The sequence below is a fragment of the Engraulis encrasicolus genome, chromosome 7 (genome assembly GCF_034702125.1).
Source record: "Engraulis encrasicolus isolate BLACKSEA-1 chromosome 7, IST_EnEncr_1.0, whole genome shotgun sequence".
NCBI lineage: Eukaryota > Metazoa > Chordata > Actinopteri > Clupeiformes > Engraulidae > Engraulis > Engraulis encrasicolus.
This window is the reverse complement of record NC_085863.1, coordinates 30,427,822-30,450,210: the sequence shown is the minus strand read 5'-3', so window position 1 is coordinate 30,450,210 and position 22,389 is coordinate 30,427,822. Positions and strand designations below refer to the sequence as shown.

Below are 22,389 nucleotides of genomic sequence, written 5' to 3'. Positions count from 1 at the left end.
TGATATAGATCCATGCAGTCCTTTGAAGTTTAGAACTTAGTGAAGTGAAAAGAAATCCCGCACACTGTCCATTCCACCAACAAACTTTAATAACACCACAACAACGTTTCGGTCATCCGACCTTCTTCAGGTAAAGTTACCTTAAAGTAACTTTACCTGAAGAAGGTCGGATGACCGAAACGTTGTATTAAAGTTTGTTGGTGGAATGGACAGTGTGCGGGATTTCTTTTCACTTCACTGACAACCCGGCTGGGATAACATCCTACGCACCTGCCCAACTACAGAGGTGTGCAAAAGCGTCTTTATTGAACCAAGTTTAGAACTTACCCAGTGTAGTAATGAAACAGGAAAAAACATGTTTATTTAACTTAGCTTACGTATATAAAGCTAAAGCCTAAGGCCTTCCGCCCAGCCAACAAAGAGACAGTGGAGAATCTGAATATAAATGGGTAAAATACAACTCACTGTTTTCTTTTTATCTCCACCAGAAAATGAGTTTTATGAGCAGCAAGGCGAGCGACATGGCCAAGGGCGACGACGAGGAAGTTAAAACCCCCTCCTCCATCTCCAGCATCACCCCGGCAACGTACGAGAACTCCAACATAGTCATATTCGAGGTAAGCTAAACTCCAATGTAGTCATATTCTAGCTAAGCTGAACTCCAACGTGGTCATATTCGAGGTAGCCTAAGCTAAACTCCAACGTGGTCATATTCGAGGTAGCCTGAACTCCATCGTGGTCATATTCTAGGTAACGTGAGTGAGTGAGTGAGTGAGTGAGTGAGTGAGTGAGACTTTATCAATTCCCAAAGGAGAAATTGAATGCCACCTGACCATCCACACAACATATAACAACAGGACAAGCAAGTCAAACACATAATAAGTAAGAGGTAAAAAAAATAAATAAGAAACAGACCATCATAAAAACCCAGAAAGAGTCACTGCAACATATATATATATTTTTTTTACAAAAACACAGGAGGAATCATCACAACATTAAAAAAGCAGTCACCACCAGCTGAGGAAAGCTTAGCTGAGCTGAGATGTCCCCAGGGCCTACTTTGGGGACTGGCATGGCACCATCGTGCCCTCCTCGCCTTTCACATCTGAGGGAAGGCGGAATAATCACATTGCTGCATGTTCCACTGGCGACTGACTGGTGGCTGTAGGACGCTGCAGCAGCACACAGTGGCAGACGTAGCAGCAGGAGCAGCTATTGGGCATCCTCATAGACTACCTCTAAATAGCTGAATGCAGTTATGCGATTAAAAGGTGCTAAACATAACCAAACGATTGCGAAAAATGAAAGAGAAATGTCTGCAGACTTATATCCTTTTTGTTCTTATAATGGACAAGTTTCGTTCCTGTAAGCTTGGCCATTAAAAGAACAATAGGGATATAAGTTTCAATTAAGTTTTAAGATCTTTAGTGCTTTATATGTTAGGAGTAAACATGTAGGAGAGAGATGCATTAGGTTTGGGATATGACCCATACCGGATTCGAACCTGGGTCCCCATGAGCATGCATGCCCATTTATGGATGGGTGCCTTAGCGCACTGCACCACATCACCCCAAGATTTTAGCTAGCTGACAGACTCCCCCTAAGACTGATTTGGCCAACATGATCTCCAAAAATTCCGTGCTCCTGGACACGGATGTTAAGGACACAAAATCCGTGTCCAGGAGCACGGATTTTGCCAAAATTCCGTGCTCCTGGACACGGAATTGTTTTCCGTGCTCCTGGACACGGAATTGGTTGAAGTGCTTTCTATAGGCTATTTCCACAGTCTTATATTTTCTCAGGATTTTTCTAATTTCAAATATTTTGTCTGAAAAAAAAACATTTCTTACTGACAGGTTAGGGTTAGGGATTGTTTTGGTCTGGGCACAGCTAGTTTTCTTTCATTCATTATATGAGTTTTATAGCCTAGCAACCAACTGGAAAAGGTATTTCTCAAAAATATGTCTTTAATGACAGGTTAAGGTTAGGGAATGTTTTGGTCAGGGCACAACTTAAATTGCTATAGCATTATTTTGTTTAGGATTAGCATTTGGTATGTATTTTCTAATGATATTTTCTAATGATAGAGTTAACACAGTGCTGTGGTAATAGCCTATAGAAAGCACTTCCGTGTGCCCATCACGGAAACCAATTCCGTGTCCAGGAGCACGGAAAACAATTCCGTGTCCAGGAGCACGGAATTTTGGCAAAATCCGTGCTCCTGGACATGGATTTCGTGTCCTTAACATCCGTGTCCAGGAGCACGGAATTTTTGGAGATCAGGCTGATTTGGCTGCAAGTGAAAGCTGCATTGTGAACGCTTCATCATGATGAGTGGTCCACTCTTACCTCTGTCACAACCTCCACCGCATACCATGTTTTACTCTGTTGTATGGCAACTTTGAAATCCATTTTCGTGATGTACCTAGTGCTTTAAAATCTGAATGCAGTGGCAGGTTTGGACTAAAAGGGGGTGCTTTTAGATTTGGTTGATTTAGCTGATGTGAAAGTGGCGATGCGAATACCAATGAGGAACATCCAGCAGAGGGAAACTCTCCAATTATCCAACTCTCACATTACACATTGCTGCTTCTAAAGGTGGTTCGGATTCAAGGACTCATTACTGTTTTAGTGTGCATTAGCAATCATGTCAAGGTGTTTTGCGGCTAACAAGAACTCCTTATGCTCTAGAAGTTACTGTAATTACGGAAGTGTCGACACAAGCGAAGTCAAGAGCTTTCCTCACACATACTCTTTTGGGAAATACCTCTTCACTACCTCTCTCTCACCCCCCCCCCCTATATCTCTCTCTCTCTGAGCACAACCATCACAGCACAGAGCACAGCAGAAAATCTTGACAGAGCATTGTAACACCGTGTTATTCCTGAGGCGTTTCACTGCCCCTCTCTGTCAGTTTGGATATTTGTCCTGAAATATATAAAACATGAGGCTTCAGTTGCACTTATTTTAGCTGTCCTCCACGGCCATACTCCGGGGCTGGATCACAGCTCAGCTCCCCTTAATATGACGGTCTGCTTTTTAACAGAATTATTTTAATCATGACATGGGTCACCGTAGTAAGTACATGGCCTTCAAACTGTTGTTTGTTTTGTCTGGGGTGAGAAAACCCTTGGCATAACAAACAGCTCTCCTTTTTTCAACAGAATTAAGAGGGATCGTAAACAATGATGTTGTTTTGTCTGCAGTAGCATATTAATTAATATGTAAAGACAAAACAAATGTGTTTTATGCAGCGATACTCTTGTTGGTTTTCTGTCATCAGTACATGTAGTCATTTGTTTACTTGTTTGTTTACCTGTTTGTCAGTGGTGTAGTCTACTTTTTGTGGTGGGTATACTGCATCTGGGCAGCTGTTGGTGCATACCTAGTTCTCAAACTAGGGGCGGGAGCAGAGGGAAGGGAGTATTTCAGAGGCAGAGGGAGCCATTGTTAACACCTGAAAGAATTTTGATTGTGATCTTACATTGTTAGCCTGATTATCATCGACTTTCAAATCTCTTCGAAACTTGGTCTGACCAAGAGCATAACAATTAACATTTCCCAAATGGCATGATCAGCCTGCCTCCCTTGGTTTGCTAATAGTTGTATGCTTCCCGACAAAGTGGGAGGAGTTCCCGATTTTTCCAGAGCTCAGGAACGATATTGTATTGCTCATGGCCTAACTAGAAGCAACGCTGAAGGTGTCATCATTGATTACACATGCCTGTGCTATTCTAAATATTTTATATAATAAATAATATATGTAGAGGAGTGTATATTGGAGTGTATATAAATAGATGTGAGTATATGTGGATGTCTGAGGATGTTTTTGTGTCTATGAGTGGAAATGGTGTCTATATGTACACTGTAACAAATAGTTGTTAATTTAGGGCAATTCTGCAACAGCATTCTACTGTTTTTTGAAAAAACAGACAACTACTGTGAAAATACTACTTTGAGTCAAGTATTGAGCATAAACAGTAAGTACTGCACAATAGCATAAAAAAAAACAAAAACAAAAAAAAACTGCACAATAGCAGCATTGGCCGTTGTGGAAGCAACCAAAATATTTTTGGCAGCACCATTGAAACCCAATCATTCTCCACTTGTCCGTGCTCGCCATCAAGCTGCAATAGCCTACCACCTGAAGAACTTATCACTGGTTAAATATTCTCTGATACTAACAAGCATTAAACAATTTCTAAGGAAACTACAATACTTAAAAAGTGTTTGATGCAGCACATTATGATGATTTTCATCACTATGATTTTGATATGAAAGTGTGAATGGCTGAAACATTTTAAGAATTTGAACACTCTTGCAACAAGCAGCCCCATCTAAACCAATCTGCTAATCAGTGCCTGGCCTCACCTGAGTAGGGCTGTTATGCCATTATTCAATTACGGGCGTCACCTGCCAAGGGCCTGATGACTCTGGTCACATGGTACTCTTGCACCTGTATATAAATCTGGACTATCAACACTTCTGTTGCTTGCCTGCCTGCTGGCTGGCCTGCATGGCACAGCATAGCACTTGCTTGCCTACAAGCTTGCTTACATGCTTGCATACTTTCCTCTTTGTGAAAGCTTGCTGTATGTGGCATTATTTGTGTCATTGCTTTGAGAGGCATTGCTTTGAGAGCTAGCTTGTAGTGCTGCTTATTTGCTGTGCTACTTGGTGCAAATTATTTTTTTAAAGAATGACCAATGCTGTATTCATCATTGGCTCATCAAGAGATACAGTAAAAAGCCCACCTCGCACACTATCATTGTAACATAGCACTGCGTACTCTGAAATTTTATTCATGCCCACACTTTCAAAGGACCACCGCAAACCATTTTCTCAATACAGCATAGCGGCATAGTATCATGCTCAAGGCACTCCAGTCATGGTGAACGATGGGAGGGTGGTGTGGTAACATGGCCAGGGTACCACAGTTATGGAGAATGATGGGTGGGGTGGGAAGTTGCCATGGCCATATTCATGAATACAACTATGACCCAGTCATGAATACAACTATGACCCAGTCATCACACAGTACAATTCAACTTTTTAACTGAAATGTACTGTTATTTTACTTATACTACTGCATAAATATTGTAGAGCACTTTTAGTTTAACAATACTAATACTGTGAATGTTCTGTAGAGTACTGTTATTTAAAAGTTCAATTGCTGCTGAAAACATTTTATATACTGTGATACATTAAACAGCAATGAGCTGTATTTGATTTTTGGTGTGAAATAACAGTAGAATTACAGGTTAATATAATTGCCAGTAACTGCCGTTATTTTGCAGGGAAATTTTCTTAGAGTGTATTGTAATGAGATGTGTCCCACAAAGATCTAACTTGATGGAACCTGATGAAACAAATATCCCTATGGGACAATAAAGAATATAATCTACCTGTTTACTCGCAGGGAGACTGGGCGTGGCTGAAGAGACTCCCGTATGGGAACTTTGGAGCCTTAAATCCCCAGACCAGTGATGTGTTTGAGCTGGTGAGTCTCTCTCTCTCTCTCTTTCTCTTTCTCTGTCTCTCTCTCTCTCTCTCTCTCTCTCTCTCTCTCTCTCTCTCTCTCTCTCTCTCTCTCTCTCTCTCTCTCTCTCTCTCTCTCTCTCCGTCTCTGTCTCTGCCTTTAAAGCCATCTCTGTCTCAGTCTCAGTCTCAGTCTCAGTCTCAGTCTTGGTCTCTTTCTCTCTCTCTCTCTCTCTCTCTCTCTCTCTCTCTCTCTCTCTCTCTCTCTCTCTCTCTCTCTCTCTCTCTTATTTGTCTGTCTCCGTCTCCATCTCAGCCTCAGCCTCAGCCTCAGCCTCAGTCTCTGTCTCTGTCTCTGTCTCTGTCTCTGTGTCTCTGTCTCTGTCTCTGTCTCTGTCTCTGTCTCTGTGTCTCTGTCTCTTCCTCTCTCTCTCTACCCCCATATCTCTCTCTCTCTCTCTCTCTCTCTCTCTCTCTCTCTCTCTCTCTCTCTCTCTCTCTCCCTCTCTCCACCCCCTCTCTCTCTCCTCTGTCTCTCTCTCTCTCTCTCTCTCTCTCTCTCTCTCTCTCTCTCTCTCTCTCTCTCTCTCTCAGTGCAGGGTTGCAGAGATATTGCATTTGCTGTCTTGATTGATAGGAGAGGCATAACTCCTGTGATGAGCAAATTTAATAAAGTCAAACTTCTCTGCGCCTCTTTGCAATAAAACGCAATGAAGCTATAGCGTACTGTCAACAGAACACAATATTATATATTTGAACATGAAAGCAATGCAATGTCATGAGAGCAATGCAATGTCATGATCTGAGGAAAAGTAAACACTAAATGCATACTACAAGAGCATTTATAACCAAAACCCTCTGTTAATCACAGATAGTGACTTTCACATATTATTTTGTATTTATATAATTTTCACAACTCGAGTTGCCTTGTTTTAGTTGGATTGTTGTTTTCACAAGGCCTGAGGACAGTCCCACCAATGAATTGAAGCATTGCCATTTCTTGGAGCTAATACGTAGTGTGCAGATCACATCATCTACTCCAATTGTCTGAAACCTGTATTACTGTCTGTGTGGATGTGCACACCCTAACTTAACTTTTAAACACTCGGGCCCTACTGTGGCTCTAACGGTAGGGCACTGGGCTGCTGCTATGCTGGCGACCCGGGTTCGATTCCGACCCGGGTCCTTTGCCAATCCTTCCCCATCTCTTTCACCCCATTCGCTTCCGGTCACTCTCTCACAGTCCCGAATAATGTCAGAAAAGACATTTAAAAAAAAAATCAAAAATCATTAAAACGCTGGTATTTGACAGATGAAGGACCTGCGGCACGAGAACATCAACCCGTTCCAGGGCTACTTCCTGGACTGTGGGGTGTTTGCCATCGTGACGGAGTTCTGCTCCAGGGGCAGCCTGCAGGACCTGCTGCGGGACCCGGACGTCAAGCTGGACTGGATGTTCAAGTCCTCGCTGCTACTGGACCTCATTAAGGCAAGCATGGGCCCGACAACAAAAAAGCGTGCCTCATTCACTTCTCTGCAAGTGCACAGGGCAGGGATTGGAATGTCCCATCACATCCGTTGTTCTGTCCAGGCTCTAGACTAGATGTAGCCACAGCTGTAGAACACAACCAGGGGTACATGTAGGTGTACGTGGAAAATATTAACAAAGTATAGTCACATTGGGATAGAAGAGGAACAGATATACTGCATGACAACGGGTGTACTCATGGAATGACAAAAAGATTAGGAAACACTGCTGTAGAATTGCACTTACAAAACATTAGGGTAAATATGTGTAAAAACAACATCATACTCATTATTGCCTCATTACTGCCCGTTAGGAATATACTGTATGCACACATCACAGCTATCACCTACATCCACACAGGAAAATGTAATTTAGAGAGACATTAACATTTTAGTCGTAACATTTATGAATTTACAACACATCCACTGACATTATAAAGAAGGGGACAAAAGTCAAACAAGAAAAGGCCAAGTATCCCCCTTGGAACGTGTAAATGTCAAAGGCGAAGTACAGTAGCTCACACACACATACCGTCATAGCTATTCTGCACTTAGGTGATGTTAGCTACTCATACACAATACCTTAATACCACAGTACCTAACAGCTGATATTTTATATTGTTTTTTTTTTTACCATTTTATATTTTGGCCATTTTTACATTGTTCTATCTTCGTCATTATTTGTAAAGCACTTTGGGTTTCCTTATTGTGTAGAAATGGGCTATTAAACTTGACTTGACCTGACTTGGCTTGACTGATGCTGCTATGCACATTATGCTGCCTACCAGTAAAACATAAATATCTCCTACATCACAAATACTGTATTACAAAAAAACACACCTATACTGAAAGAGGAAGATGGCCCTGCCGTGGCTTAACGCACTAGGTTACTATGCTGGGGACCCGGGTTTGATTCCGTCCCAGGTCATTTGCCAATCCTCCCCCATCTCTCTCAACACACTCACTTCCTGTCATAATCTCCACTTTCCTATCAATAAATCCCCTAAAAATATATTTAAAAGAAAAAAGAAAGCGGAAGACAAAGAGTAACAGTAATGGTCACTGGGGCTACCTCCCTCCATGGGTCATGACGTATCTGCACTGTCATAACACTATTATTGACCTTACAGCCACTACTGGTATATCTTAGCCTGATTATCCTTGACTTTCAATTCTCTTCGAGAGATGTGGTCTGACCAAGAGCATAACAATAAACGTTTCCCAAACAGCATCGTTGACCCGCCTTCCTTGGTTTGCTACTGGTTGATTGGTTCCTGACAAAGTGGGTGGAGTTTCTGATTTTTCCGGAGATCAGAAACGATATTTACATTACTCTTGGCCTGACAAGAAGCAACGGCAAAGGTGTTGTGTCACTAGGAGGGCACGGCCTGGCTAGGTATACAATATCTACCAATAGTATCAACAAAACAGAAAAGTCTATTACAGCTACTATTATCAATAAAACACCAACAGTACACTGGCCGTAGCAAGAGGAAGAGGAATGTTGACGACTAACAATCTTCAATGGGGCTTCCTCCGTCGACATGGAATGAAGTGTCTGCACAATCGTAATGTGCTGTTACGGCCGGCTGAAGTCCACTAACAATTTTAACAATAAAACACCAATATCGCCCTTGTCTCCATAGCTGGGTAAATGAGGGAGAGGATAGAATAAAAAAAATGGATGGGTTGTATGTGGAGGAGAGGAATGTAATGTATAGGTACCGTTTGTAGAGGAGTGTATATTGGAGTGTATATGAATAGATGTGTGTATATGTTTTGTATGTGGATGTCTGAGGATGTTTATGTGTCTATAATGGTGTCTATATGTATACCAAATATGTACTGCAAGATCTAACCTGATGGAACTGAATAGTCTGATGTGAAAACAAGTATCCCTATGGGACAAAATCTAATCTAATTACCAATTACCAGTTGCAATGTCAAAGTCACAGAGTGACAGTTTTCAATGGGGCTCCCTCTTCTCCATAGGGCATGAAGTATCTGCATCATCGTGGTGTGATTCATGGGCGGCTGAAGTCCACTAACTGTGTGGTGGACGGCCGCTTCGTACTGAAGGTCACTGACTACGGAGTCGCCGACGTCCGAGAGGCTCAGAAGTACCCCTACGAGGAACCCACGGCAGAGGGTATATTATACTCTATTATGTTCGGTTATATTATATTATATTATATTATATTATATTATATTATATTATATTATATTATATTATATTGCCTATACTAGTCTACAACAGAGGCTCTGCGTAAACGGGGTTAAATATTTGGGGTATTTACACCTTTATTTAGACAGGAGAGTATGAGAGAGACAGGAAACGAGTGGGTAGAGAGAGGTGGGGAAAGAATCGGACCTCAGGTCGGAATCACACCCAGGTCCTGGGTGAAATGGTGCGACAACTTCACCCACTGAGCCATTGCCCCTGAGCCCCGCATATAACTATATCCCTTTCATGATAAAGCTTAACGATCAGACAGTAGAATGGGAAATGTGATACGACTGACCTGTTTCCCAGCTCAGCTCAGCCCTGGCTCTCTCTCCTACGTATCTCTCAGAGTCCCACATATCTAGTCATCCGTCCATATCCAGCTACATCTTAAACTCTGTGCTTCAGTTCTTTAAGAAATGAGGTCATATGATTGCCATAGAATGGGTTGATATCTTCCTGCATTGTGTAGTGTAGTGTAGTGTAGTCTGGGGTATTCAAGTGTGCCATGGTCAAATAATTGCCTTAGATTGGGTTGATATCTTTCTTCAGTGCAGTGCAGTGTAGTGTGGTGTAGTGTATTCATGTGTGCCTGCAGTGGGCATTTCTCAAAGTGAAGTGTTCTAGCCTTGCAAGTGCGAGTAATAATAATAATAATAATAATAATAATAATAATAATAATAATAATAATAATTGTATTTGCATAGCACTGTATCATACAAGGCATGCAACACAAAGTGCTTAACAAATGGGAAAAAAAACACAATTTAGTAATGTTAGAGTAACATTAGAGTAACGCCCATTCTTCACAGATTTCACCACAGAGTATCCAATAACTAGTTCTAAGTAATTAATAATTGGATACTCCTTGGTGATCCCGTGAACATCCGCAAACAATGGGTGTTACTCGCACTAGCACTAGACTAGAACACTTCACTTTGAGAAGTATCCACTGTGTTGCTGCGTGTGTGCTTGTTGAGCCTATTGAAGCCTGTGGGCTGCTGTCCATGGTGCTGAACCCACTGCAGGCAGCAATGTAGTGTTCACTAGTGCATTATACTAGTCTGTGACTTATACAACTGGTAACTTCTTCTGTGCTGTGAGACCAATGAGTCACATATACACGGCAGATGCACAGTGCTGTAAATACTTGTGTGTGTAAGTAGATATTTCTGTGTGTGTGTGTGTGTGTGTGTGTGTGTGTGTGCGTGTGTGTGTGTGCGTGTGTGTGTGTGTGAGTGTGTGTGTGTGTGTGTGTGTGTGTGTGTGTGTGTGTGTGTGTGTGTGTGTGTGTGTGTGTGTGTGTGTGTGTGTGTGTTACAGCTTGCATGTTAAACCACACTTAGTATTTGCATTGTGTTAATTGACTGCATATTAATTTGCATCTGATTATAGCTCAGTATGTAGGAACAAAATGGAACATAACATGACAATCCTTTGAAAAAATGTATTCCATGATGGCAAGATTACGTATTGAGAATTGTCTTCTTGAATCTGAAGAAACTTAAAGAATCTGAAAATGTATTTTAAATGTGACTACTCACTCCAAAATTTCAACCAGCCAATTTTCTGCACCTTTACCCGAGATGTGCGCAGTCTTCATTCTCCAACTGTGTGCCCCTACTATAGAGCTGTTATGGACGGCCCCTGAGCTGCTGCGGAGTACACATCCCGGCACGGCCTGCTCCCGAGAAGGAGACGTCTACAGCCTCTCCATCATCATGCAGGAGGTCATACTCCGCAGACCCCCCTTCTTCATGCTCAACCTATCAGCAGAAGGTCAGAAGAGCCTCCTTTACATGTCTACTATATCTCTCTCTTTGTAGCCTCTTACTTCAGATGGGGTCGCCGGCGGGCCTATTCACTACTTGCTGAAAATAATCAACTACATCATAATAACATTGCAATGACAGTACCGAGAGCCTTAAGTAACATATTAAGACATAGCCATTACTTTCCACGTCAGCACTTAAAGCACTTTGGCACTATTACCCAATAACCCCCAAGCCCCTGTTTTGATTCTGAAAACAGATAACAAGGAATGGTCCTCCTCTGTTAGTAGATTTAAAATGCATGTTTTTCAGTACTTTTTCAGCATATGAAGTCATAAACCAACCAGACACATATGAAAAACAGACAGACATAGTTATAATTATTTGTTTCTTATTACATGGGGTTATATATTTATACTGAGTGGTGTGGTGATGGGTTGACGTTGACCGTATATATTATTTTTATTGTAATCTTGTCGTCAGAGATCATCCAGAAAGTGAAGAAGCCTCCACCCCTTTGTCGGCCGATAGTGACCCCTGACCACGCCCCTCTGGAGTGCATACAGCTCATCAAGCAATGCTGGAATGAGCAGCCAGAGAAACGGCCAGACTTCAACGAGATATTCGACCTGGTAACAGCCTTACACTGGCAGCTTAACAATATAATTTTATCTGTGCACAATATGCATCGTATGGGGGTAAGCAAAGTTTTTCTTAGTTCTGGTCATTTACAAAATGATCGACTAAAATGTACTATTATGATCAAAGTACAGTAAGATTTGCAGCTNAAGAGAATAAAATATAAAACATTTCCCCACATCCCACTTAAACACTGTAAAGCTTTTCTTTACCATGAGAAACGTTTCAATTATAGATCAAAGATTTCACTGAAAACTTTCCCCTGCCTTCTCTCTCCTCCCTCGCGACTTATTATTTCAGTTCAAAGACATCAATAAGGGCCGTCGGACCAACATCATCGACTCGATGCTACGCATGCTGGAGCAGTACTCGTCCAACCTGGAGGAGCTGATCAAGGAGAGGACGGAGGAGCTGGAGATCGAGAAGCAGAAGACAGAGAAGCTGCTCACCCAAATGCTGCCACCGTGAGTACAGCACAGGAGAGAGAGAGAGAGAGAGAGAGAGAGAGAGAGAGAGAGAGAGAGAGAGAGAGAGAGAGAGAGAGAGAGAGAGAGAGAGAGAGAGAGATGGGGGGACAGAGGGAGAGAGATAGAGAAGCTCAGATGCTGCCATCGTGAGTACAGTGCCAGGAGAGAAAGAGAGAGAGAAAGAGAGAAGCTCAGATGCTGTCACCCTGAGTACCACTGAGAGAGAGAGAGAGAGAGACTAAGTCAGATGCTCTCCCTGTGAATACCACACCCCGCAGGACAGCTGAGAGAGAGAGAGAGAGAGAGAGAGAGAGAGAGAGAGAGAGAGAGAGAGAGAGAGAGAGAGAGAGAGAGAGAGAGAGAGAGAGAGAGAGAGAGAGAGAGAGAGAGAGAAAGGAAAAGAGAAAGAGAGAGTACCTTAGATGCTGTCCCTGTGAGAACCCCACTGCGCTGGACAGCCAAGGAGGATGATGATGATGTTCATTCAAGTGTACACACACTCTCACACACACACACATCTGTCCATGTACGCACAAACACACACACACACCCACACACAAACACAAACACACACACACACACACACACAAACAAACAAAGAGTGCATGTCCTAAAAATGTGTACATATGCTTTTACCTGTATGAGCACCCACACAGGTATACATACAGTACATATACAGCACCTAATACACAAATGGACATATGGACCCTTGTCTGAACATGCACGCACACACACACACACACACACACACACACACACACACACACACACACACACACACACACACACACACACACACACACACACACACACACTGCACTCACTTACTCCTGCCTAAACACAGATAGACAGACAGGCACACACGCCCACACACACACACACACACACACACACACACACACACACACACACACACACACACACACACACACACACACACACACACACACACACACACACACAGACATGGAGAGACCCACACACACACCCTCCATAAAATATTAAACCACAGCCTAAAAATAACCTGGTGCCAAGTCCATTCAAGTGAGGGCACTCTGCTGCAGCTTTCACTTCTGCTACAGTACCGTATGCCTCCTCACATCTGTTGATGCACCATGTCCACACCCAACAGCTCCAGATCCGGCCGGCCGGGGCGTTACGCAAACATGCCACGTCACATATAGGCTGCATACACACAGTACAGTTCGTGACATGCAAAATACACTTGTACATCTCACTGAACACGGGCACACCCTGTGCTGGGAAACCACCAAGCAGTACCACTATGTGTGAAGAAACATCAAGCCAGGAAATGGTTTGAGGAAATGTGTGGCAGGGTGGCATACTTTATGAAACTGAGATTGACACCTCTGCCATCAATTCAATATGAGCTATGTCAGTCTGTAAGTCACTGATCAAATTAATGTGAAAGCAGTCAATCGTTCTTTTGAGTTACCAATCATTGTATAACCACATAGTATACTTTTATCATTGAAATCATCTGTGTTGAATGCACAGGTAAAAACAGCCAGTTTGGAATATTGTACTGTATGTGGAGCTGAATTAGCATCACTGTGTAAACATTAGGGCTGTAGTAATACACTCAACTCATGATTCGGTTCGTATCACGATTTTTGACTAACAGTTTGATACACCCCCACGATTTCTGAAATGTATCTCATTTGAAGCTTGGAAGCACAATCACACCAAATTATATGGTTGTTTTCTGGACTGAAGGATAACAAAACTTTGAAAGGGCGTATCACGATACTGCCTCCTTACATCACGATACAGTATTGTGACTCTGAGTATCGCAATTTCTCGGATCGATCCAATATCGCTACAGCCCTAATCAACATCTCTGTCTCCCTCACTCTCTCGCTCTATCTCTCTCTCTCTCTCTCTCTCTCTCTCTCTCTCTCCGCAGGTCGGTGGCGGAGGCGTTGAAGGTGGGGGGTGCGGTGGAGCCGGAGCATTTTGACAGCGTGTCACTGTACTTCAGTGACATCGTGGGCTTCACCACCATCTCGGCCAACAGCGAGCCCATCGAGGTGGTCGACCTTCTCAACGACCTCTACACAGTGTTCGATGCCATCATCGGAAACCACGATGTGTACAAGGTATACAGTCAAATAAATGTATGGTGTTGATGATTGTAGATTTTTTTGTGTAGAATTCCTCCACACCTCCTTTGACCAGGTCCAGGTGTGTAGGAGGGGAACCTCTGGGTCACCAACGTTAGAGACAAGAAAGCTACCGCACACTGTTCACGTTTGCAGTGTTTAATAGCTTTTAGTAGAGAAAGTGTGCTCAACTCCGAAATGTTTCTTACAAGGTCTTTGGGTGCGTAGCGAGCAAACAGCAAAAGTTCATGTGTGGTAAAAAAGCTGCACTCCCGGATCAGTTTCTTGCAGTTTTAATACTGGGTTAGCATGGCAGTATTAAAAATGCAAGAAACTGATCCGAGAGTGCAGCTTTTTTACTATACAGTGTTTAATAGCAACATTTCGGTCTATTGACCTTCTTCAAGCAAGAAACATCGCTATTAAATGCTGCAAATGAGCCCAATACAAGAGCTCTCTTGTCTCTCATGATGATGATCGTAGAACAATGAAAACTGACACATGACTATTATGACTACTATTGTGATGAGCATTGCAAAACAATGAGGACAACTTTGACACTGGCTGGCATTGAATACAATAGAGCTCGAAAGTCCCGCCCCTTAGTTCCGCGTTTCACGGGACCTAAGCTGACCATCTAACAACATGGTAGCGAGTAAATATCTTCTGATCTCAGTCATTATACTGTATGTGCTGGGCTACAAATATGCTGTTTAAGATGATAGATAAGGATTATTCATGCAGAAGTATCAATGTTTTGTTCCGAGGCCGTCGGCATGAAAAATGTGAAGAAACACAGCTTTCTAAAAAATGTGGGGGTTCCTACGAAAAATTAAGCAAAAATATCAGAAACAACATATATGGAGCTCGTGGCACAACTCGAAGGGGATCGAAATGCCATTTTAATACCGCCATTGGATTACATGCTACGATTTTCGGCTAAAAACGCAGTTGAGGTCCCATGAAATCGGGGGAAGTGACGTCACTTTCGAGCTCTATTCTGTACATACATACACCTGTATTTGATGACATTTGAAGCACTTCTGTTATGACAATATGAGATGCCAGCATGTTAGGGCCCACAGTGTTGCATCAGAACACACTGAGAAGTAATGGAACAAAGACTTGAAATAACTTCTGAACTTCTCAACAGAAGATTGGTTGATGGTGTGAGCCGAACACCATTCCACGTCAATGTGCTTATGAATGGTAACCATAACAACAAGAGCCTAAATTAAAGTAGCCTAAATTAACTTTTGATTGACGGGTCATGGACAGTGGAAAAAAAAGATGTAGCCTACAAAATACCAAAAACATTGTCCGTGCCTTTCAGAGATCAGAGCTGACCACAGTATTTGTAATGCCTTTTCCCTTCTGACGTGATGATGTCCACTCATTCGAAGAAGGACGTTCTTCATGTTATTTGTAATGGCTTTTAATTCTCAGGTGGAGACCATAGGTGAAGAATGTTATTACGCATTATGAGGTTTCTACAATTATCCCCACTTTGCTTCTGTAATGTAATTATGATGACAGCCTTTGCTATGTCCAGGTGGAGACCATAGGTGATGCCTACATGGTGGTGTAATGTCATACATATTAGTCTAACTGCATTTTGGAGACTGGCCAAACGCAATTCCAATCTTCTGTGTTATCCCTGTTACATAGATTTTTGTGCAATAAAGCACACTTTGACTTTTACTAATGTAATTGTGACTACGCGCTTTGCTGTGCCCAGGTGGAGACCATAGGAGATGCCTACATGGTGGCGTCGGGGTTGCCCGTGCCCAATGGCAACCGCCACGCGTCCGAGATTGCCCACATGGCACTGTACATCCTCAGCGCCGTGGGCACGTTCAAAATGAGACACATGCCCGAGGTGCCCGTGCGGATACGCATCGGCTTGCACACAGGTACGTGCATTAGGCACTGCAGTTTAAAATATGTAGAAACCTGCACACAGGTACAAACATTAGGCACTGCAGTTTAAAATATGTAGAAACCTGCACACAGGTACAAACATTAGGCACTGCAGTTTGAAATACGTAGAAACCTGCACACAGCTATGGGCCCTAACATATTACCTATGTGGGTATACACACATATGGCTACACATAGTTATGGTCGCATGGCGCATAGGGCTGTGCACAGGTATGGGCTCTAATGCAGTACATATAGAAATAGGCCCGCAAACAGGTATAGGCACTATTACATGTGCATATGGTTAATACAGACGTAGCATTTCACACAGTAAGCATACGACTACAATACAGGGGCACATTCGCATCATGCTGCACACAGGTATGGTTCCTTCCTATAGCATAAATTATACATAGGACTATGTAGATGTAGGTGTGGTTCCTATTGTGTAACATATTCAGTGGCCTACATCTGCCTCTCATGCCGTAAGGTCAGGAGTTCGAGCAACAGGGGGCAGACTATGCAGAATGACCTCAGTTAAACATTCACATAGGAAAATACACAGGGATTTCCATGTAACATAACAGATGCTACACACCCATATGGGCCCCAAGACTCATAAGGTTACCCAAAAGAGCATATAGATATACGTAGACAGGCCACCACCAAAATACTGCCAAAATCGTCTTCTTCTGTTCAGCTAAGAATAGTCATTTACCTGTATTTCCAAACGATGACTCAGTCAGTGATGTGTGCGCCACATGTGTGCTCTGCACATTACCAAAGCAACCCCACGGTTGGCTGAGTCACCAAGCAGCAGGGCTGCATACCTGACTCATGACTGCCACCTGGTGGGGATGAGGCATTACTAGCACAGGCTTCTCCACATCACTTGTGCACGTGTAGGCCTTCAGTAAGTGGACTATACCACACGGTGTTTACTGTAATATATAGTAAAAGGAAATACATTTTGTACTGTACAACAAATAATTCACAGTTGGGGGATGTAATGTGTAGAAGGAAAAGTACAGGTATATGTGTTATATACTGTATATGCCAGAGTATAAGCCAAATTAGTGTAAGGTAATATGTATGTCTCTGATGATAATTGTCTGTGTCTCTGTGGGTGTTAGGTCCGTGTGTGGCCGGTGTAGTCGGTCTTACCATGCCACGCTACTGTCTCTTTGGAGACACGGTCACCACAGCTTCTGGAATGGAATCTTCTGGAATGCGTGAGTAGTTGTAGTAGGCCACACAATTCATTAACATACACCAGAGTCTGACACCCTGTTCACGTGTAAATGTAGAGGCGGACGTTCCATTAGGCAAACCTAGGCAATTGCCTAGGGCCCCGACCAAATCTATTCTCCATAGGGGCCTCAAATGTCATACCAGTCGTGGTAAATAGAAAAACATAGGCTTGATCTTAATTTGTCACTCATGTGAAGTAACCGAAGATATGAGACAAAACACTAAAATAGCACCAAAACATATATATTATGACTTTCGAGGGCCCCATGTTTATATTTCGCAGAGGGCCCCAAAAGGGCTAGATACGCCCCTGTGAAAATGGGTATTTTTGTGAGTACATATCAAATAAATTACATTGTAAATATTGTTTGGGCATTTTGTTTTGTGCAAACAGTTTTAGCTCCTTAAAACAGACATTGTTAAACTCTGAGTTTTCAAAAAACTCTCACCTCTCACTCTCACCTCTCAAATAAATTACATTGTAAATATCGTTTGGGCATTTTGTTTTGTGCAAACAGTTTTAGCTCCTTAAAACAGACATTGTTAAACTCTGAGTTTTCAAAAAACTCTCACTTCTCACTCTCACCTCTCAAATAAATTACATTGTAAATATTATTTGGGCATTTTTCTTTGTGCAAACAGTTTTAGCTCCTTAAAACAGACATTGTTAAACTCTGAGTTTTCAAAAAACTCTCACCTCTCACTCTCACCTCTCAAATAAATTACATTGTAAATATCATTTGGGCATTTTGCTTTGTGCAAACAGTTTTAGCTCCTTAAAACAGACATTGTTAAACTCTGAGTTTTCAAAAAACTCTCACCTCTCACAATGGTGATACACATGTAGTATGATCAGGATCAGTGAAGTGGTGAATGGTCACAGCTAATCTGTTTGGAAGGTACATGATGCAGTGTAAATGTATGTACAGAAAGTCCATTAAAGCCCAGTAAAGCTTTGCACAAAGAAAAAGACCTGAAGTGTGCAGATTGTGTCCTTTTTTGTATAATCAGGATCAAAATATGTAAACGGATAAAAAATACCTATTTTTTAAACACACACACACACACACACACACACACACACACACACACACACACACACACACACACACACACACACACACACACACACACACACACACACACACACACACACAGCATAAATACTTTTACAAATACACACTGTATATCTGTATATGTGTAATCAAGGCCTGAATTGGACATTGTTTGTGTCAGCCATTCTGAACCACCATCCTCTCCACCACCCACCCTTTTCTACTGTATTTGTCTACAGCTTCCCGCATCCATGTGAGCCAGAGTTTTGTAAATATCCTGATGGACCTCAAAGAGGGCTACAAGGTCCAACTCAGGCAGAGGACAGACAAGGTACTACAGTCTCAGGAGAAACATTCATGTTGTGTATATTGTTCTCAGGGCTCTAAATTAACACCAGCCAACTGGCCAAATGCTGGTGAAATTTCAGTTTGGCTGGTAGAAAAGACCAACTGACGAGCCACTTTGACCCATTAGTGAGTGTGTGTCTGGCAAGTAAAATTAACATCTAGCCATTTTGGTAGTGAAAAAAGTTAATTTAAAGCCCTGATTGTACTTATATATTCTATGCTTGGCATTTATTTGTGGATGTATCTGTTGATATGGCATCACCAGTAAATGCTAGAGCAGTGGTTCTCAACCTTTTTTGATTGAACGCCCCCTGGACCTCATCATAAGCATCCCAACGCCCCCTTAACATCATCATAAGCCTGACAATGTCCCACTTAGTATTACAAAATAACATGGATTAATGCACCTCAATGGGAACTAAGCCCCACCCCTTCTCAGCTGTAACCTTCCCAACACCCCTCTAGATTTCCCCAACGCCCCCCTGGGGGCTGTACCGCCCCGGTTGAGAAACACTACTCTAGAGAGCAGTGGTTCATTTTGGAAAAGTGGTGGGACTCACAATTTACCATGTCATTATGTTGTGACCCACTTTTTGTCATGCCATCGCAATTTTCAAATAACCAATGGCAATCTTCAAATAAAATCATCAAAAATATAACCATGCATTTGATAACATGCATTAGCATTTGCAGTGTATGCTGCTGACATGCAGGAATGTTAACCATGTTTCACTCTCGACATCACAATAATTTATTCTACAATCTTGTTTCAATTTTGTGACTGACAATAAGAGGCTGAATTAATATTTACAATACAGCTCCGCGACCCACCCAGGACCCCTTCGCGACCCACTTTTGGGTACCGACCCACCAGCTAAGAAATACTGCTCTAGAGCAGTGGTTCTTCACCCGGTAATAGACATGGCGTTATAAATTTGTTCTTACCAGATTGGCAATGACCAAGTCGTAGTGCACTACTCTCCCACCGGGGATCAATAAAGTTACTCTACTCTACTCTACTCTACTCTACTCTACCAAAGGCCCTGTGTTGTGACATAGTATTGCAATACTATGGTACTTAACTTTTCAATGACTATTACAGCGTACATAGTATTGTAGCACTATGGTACTTACATTTTCAATGACTATTACAGCGTACGATAGTATTGTAGCACTATGGTACTTACCTTTTCAATGACTATTACAGCGTGCCACTGAAGGTATGGTGTGCATTGCTACCCTGCGGTGTGCACACACCCTCGGGTGCCCCAAAGATGGCAGGGAGTCCGCAGAACTTTGTTTGTGTTGAAGTTGTGACCAACATTGCGAACATTATAATTAGGCCAAATCAAAAATTAAAACGGGTTTTGGTCCCCATGGACAAGTCATTAAAGTATTGATTGTTTCGAACAAGAAATATTGCAATTAATCACAAAAAGCATGTTTAATGTGTATACACGTGTACAGTAGAAGTTTAGGTTAGGGATGTGCAGCTTGTCTTGGGCACAGGTAAGGGGGGGCTCTAAGAAAAAAAAGGTTAAGAACCACTGGTCTGGAGATACAGGTGACCTTTCATGTTGCTTTGTGATGGAGGGACAAGTTGAAATGAAAATGTTCCCATTTTCATCACGCATGTCAATATACACATGAATCACTAGAATCTACAAATTCAGGCAGTTAACTTACTCATTTTAGTTTAGTGCCCATCGATGCCAGTTACTACTAATACATAAGAAGAATATACATGTATATAATAGAAATCAACACCAAAAGAATAGACATGCTATGGACATGGTAAGGAAAAAAAGATTAGAAGAGGAGAAATATGCCATTTCGGATGTGTCTACGGTTAATGTAAATGTAAATGGGCTACTGTATCCGTTTTTAGGCAAAGGGGGCTGAGGATACCTACTTCCTGGTTGGCAAGGAGGGCTTCACCCAACCCCTGCCCATACCGCCGGAGATACACAACAAGTAAGCACTGCTTCACCTTTAACCTTGATCTTAAACAAAGGGTTAACACATGGCACCATGCGTATCTTGCACATTATTACATTGCACTCATTCATTACATTACACACATGGGGATGCAGGTTTGAATCCGTCCTCGATCATTTACCAGCCCTACCCCATCTCTCTCTCCAACTTAGGCCTACTTAGTTTCTGTGTCTCAAACTGTACACTTGTGTCAGTGCATTGAGGTCTTAAGTGCTTAGTGTCGAGGGAACATTTGGACTTTCAGTGCACTAAATTACGCCCGGAGCACACAAGTGCACCATTTGAGACACAACAAGAGTTACAGGCAAAAATCTCCAAAAATATGATATGTTAAAATACTATATGTTAAAAAAAGGGTTACTAACCTTCATCCTGGAGGACAGATGAACTCAACCAGACTGATACGTAATCAAAAGGGAACATCAAAACTCTAACTAAAATGAATTAATACAGTAAGTCAATCTGTACTGTTACATCAAATCATTACAATTTTCAGTTGTAGAAGCTGAACACAAATGTTGTAGTTGAAGAGAACATCTGGAGCACACTTTTAAAGTTTAAGCATTTATTAAGCGTGTGCTCCAGCGTCCCCCTTCAATTGACATTAAGTCCCACTGTGATGCACCTGCAAGCTGAGAGATGATTCATAGACTCTGAACTCAGCAACCTTTAAAGTATTTCTTCCAAAATCATTAAGATAAATATTGGAAAAGCATGAATAAAAATGACCCATCTGTGGAATTTGTTTGACTACCTTTGCTTATAAATCCAAATTAATGTTGCCATGCCACCCCCCTGTCTTGATGTTTTTTTCAGGCAAATGGCCCAAAAGCTACAGATGGAAGAGATAGCACGACATAAGAAGAAGAAAGCAGAAAGACTGGCTGCCGAGAGGAGAAAATGAGATAATGTTATGCATGGAAAATGTATAACATTACAGTTCATGGAGACTGTGACTTCCAAGACACAAAATCTGGAGGAGTGAAGAGATGGTAAAGATGTCCATGTAAAGATTTTCCGTGTGCAGACCAACAAGTGACCATTTCTGCATACCGACCAAGCAAAGTCCAAATCGCAAAGGATCTCTCCTGTGAACAGAAACAAACAAACAACAAAACACTACTTATTGATTGCTGGTATTCCTCTTTGCTGTGTGGGTGTCTTGCAGGGTGAATAAGGGGAAAAAGGAGAAAAAAAGATGAAAGACTTCAGCTGCCAGCTGTGCGACAAGTGGCCCAGCTTCAGAACACAGACTCTGACTACACCGTCATGATGCGTCATCACGTTTGGATCTCTTTCATTGGCTAATGCACAGATAAGAAAGGAGGAGAAGAAGAAGAAAAGAAGAAAGCATCGTTGAAAGGCTTAAAGTCTTGGCATTGTTCAGTTACATCAGTGGTTCTCTGCCTTTTTTTATTAACAAACGCCCCCTTGACCTCATCATACGTAAGATAAGTATTAAAAAATAAAATGGGCTAATACCCCCAAATGGCAACTGAGCACCCCTCCTCTCAGCTGTATCCTTCTCAACGACCCCCCTAGGCCTCTCTAACGGCCCCTGAGGGGCTATAAAGCCCCCATTGAGAA

The 22,389-nt window shown here is 42.2% G+C and overlaps 1 protein-coding gene across 1 annotated transcript in view; it reads left to right on the top strand.

Moving 5' to 3' along the window:
• The window catches only part of LOC134451807 (retinal guanylyl cyclase 2-like), a 37,443-nt gene extending 15,333 nt beyond the window's left edge, over window positions 1-22,110 (top strand). Inside the window, exons 9-22 of the mRNA XM_063202206.1 lie at window positions 489-617; window positions 5,420-5,500; window positions 6,791-6,967; window positions 8,998-9,154; window positions 10,859-11,008; window positions 11,485-11,633; window positions 11,941-12,104; window positions 14,035-14,227; window positions 15,969-16,143; window positions 17,284-17,382; window positions 18,696-18,787; window positions 20,693-20,778; window positions 21,619-21,696; window positions 21,981-22,110. Of these exons, the coding sequence (XP_063058276.1) occupies window positions 489-617; window positions 5,420-5,500; window positions 6,791-6,967; window positions 8,998-9,154; window positions 10,859-11,008; window positions 11,485-11,633; window positions 11,941-12,104; window positions 14,035-14,227; window positions 15,969-16,143; window positions 17,284-17,382; window positions 18,696-18,787; window positions 20,693-20,778; window positions 21,619-21,696; window positions 21,981-22,110 (1,860 nt within the window). The remainder of the gene's footprint in view (window positions 1-488; window positions 618-5,419; window positions 5,501-6,790; window positions 6,968-8,997; window positions 9,155-10,858; window positions 11,009-11,484; window positions 11,634-11,940; window positions 12,105-14,034; window positions 14,228-15,968; window positions 16,144-17,283; window positions 17,383-18,695; window positions 18,788-20,692; window positions 20,779-21,618; window positions 21,697-21,980) is intronic.
• Window positions 22,111-22,389: the final 279 nt, after the last annotated feature.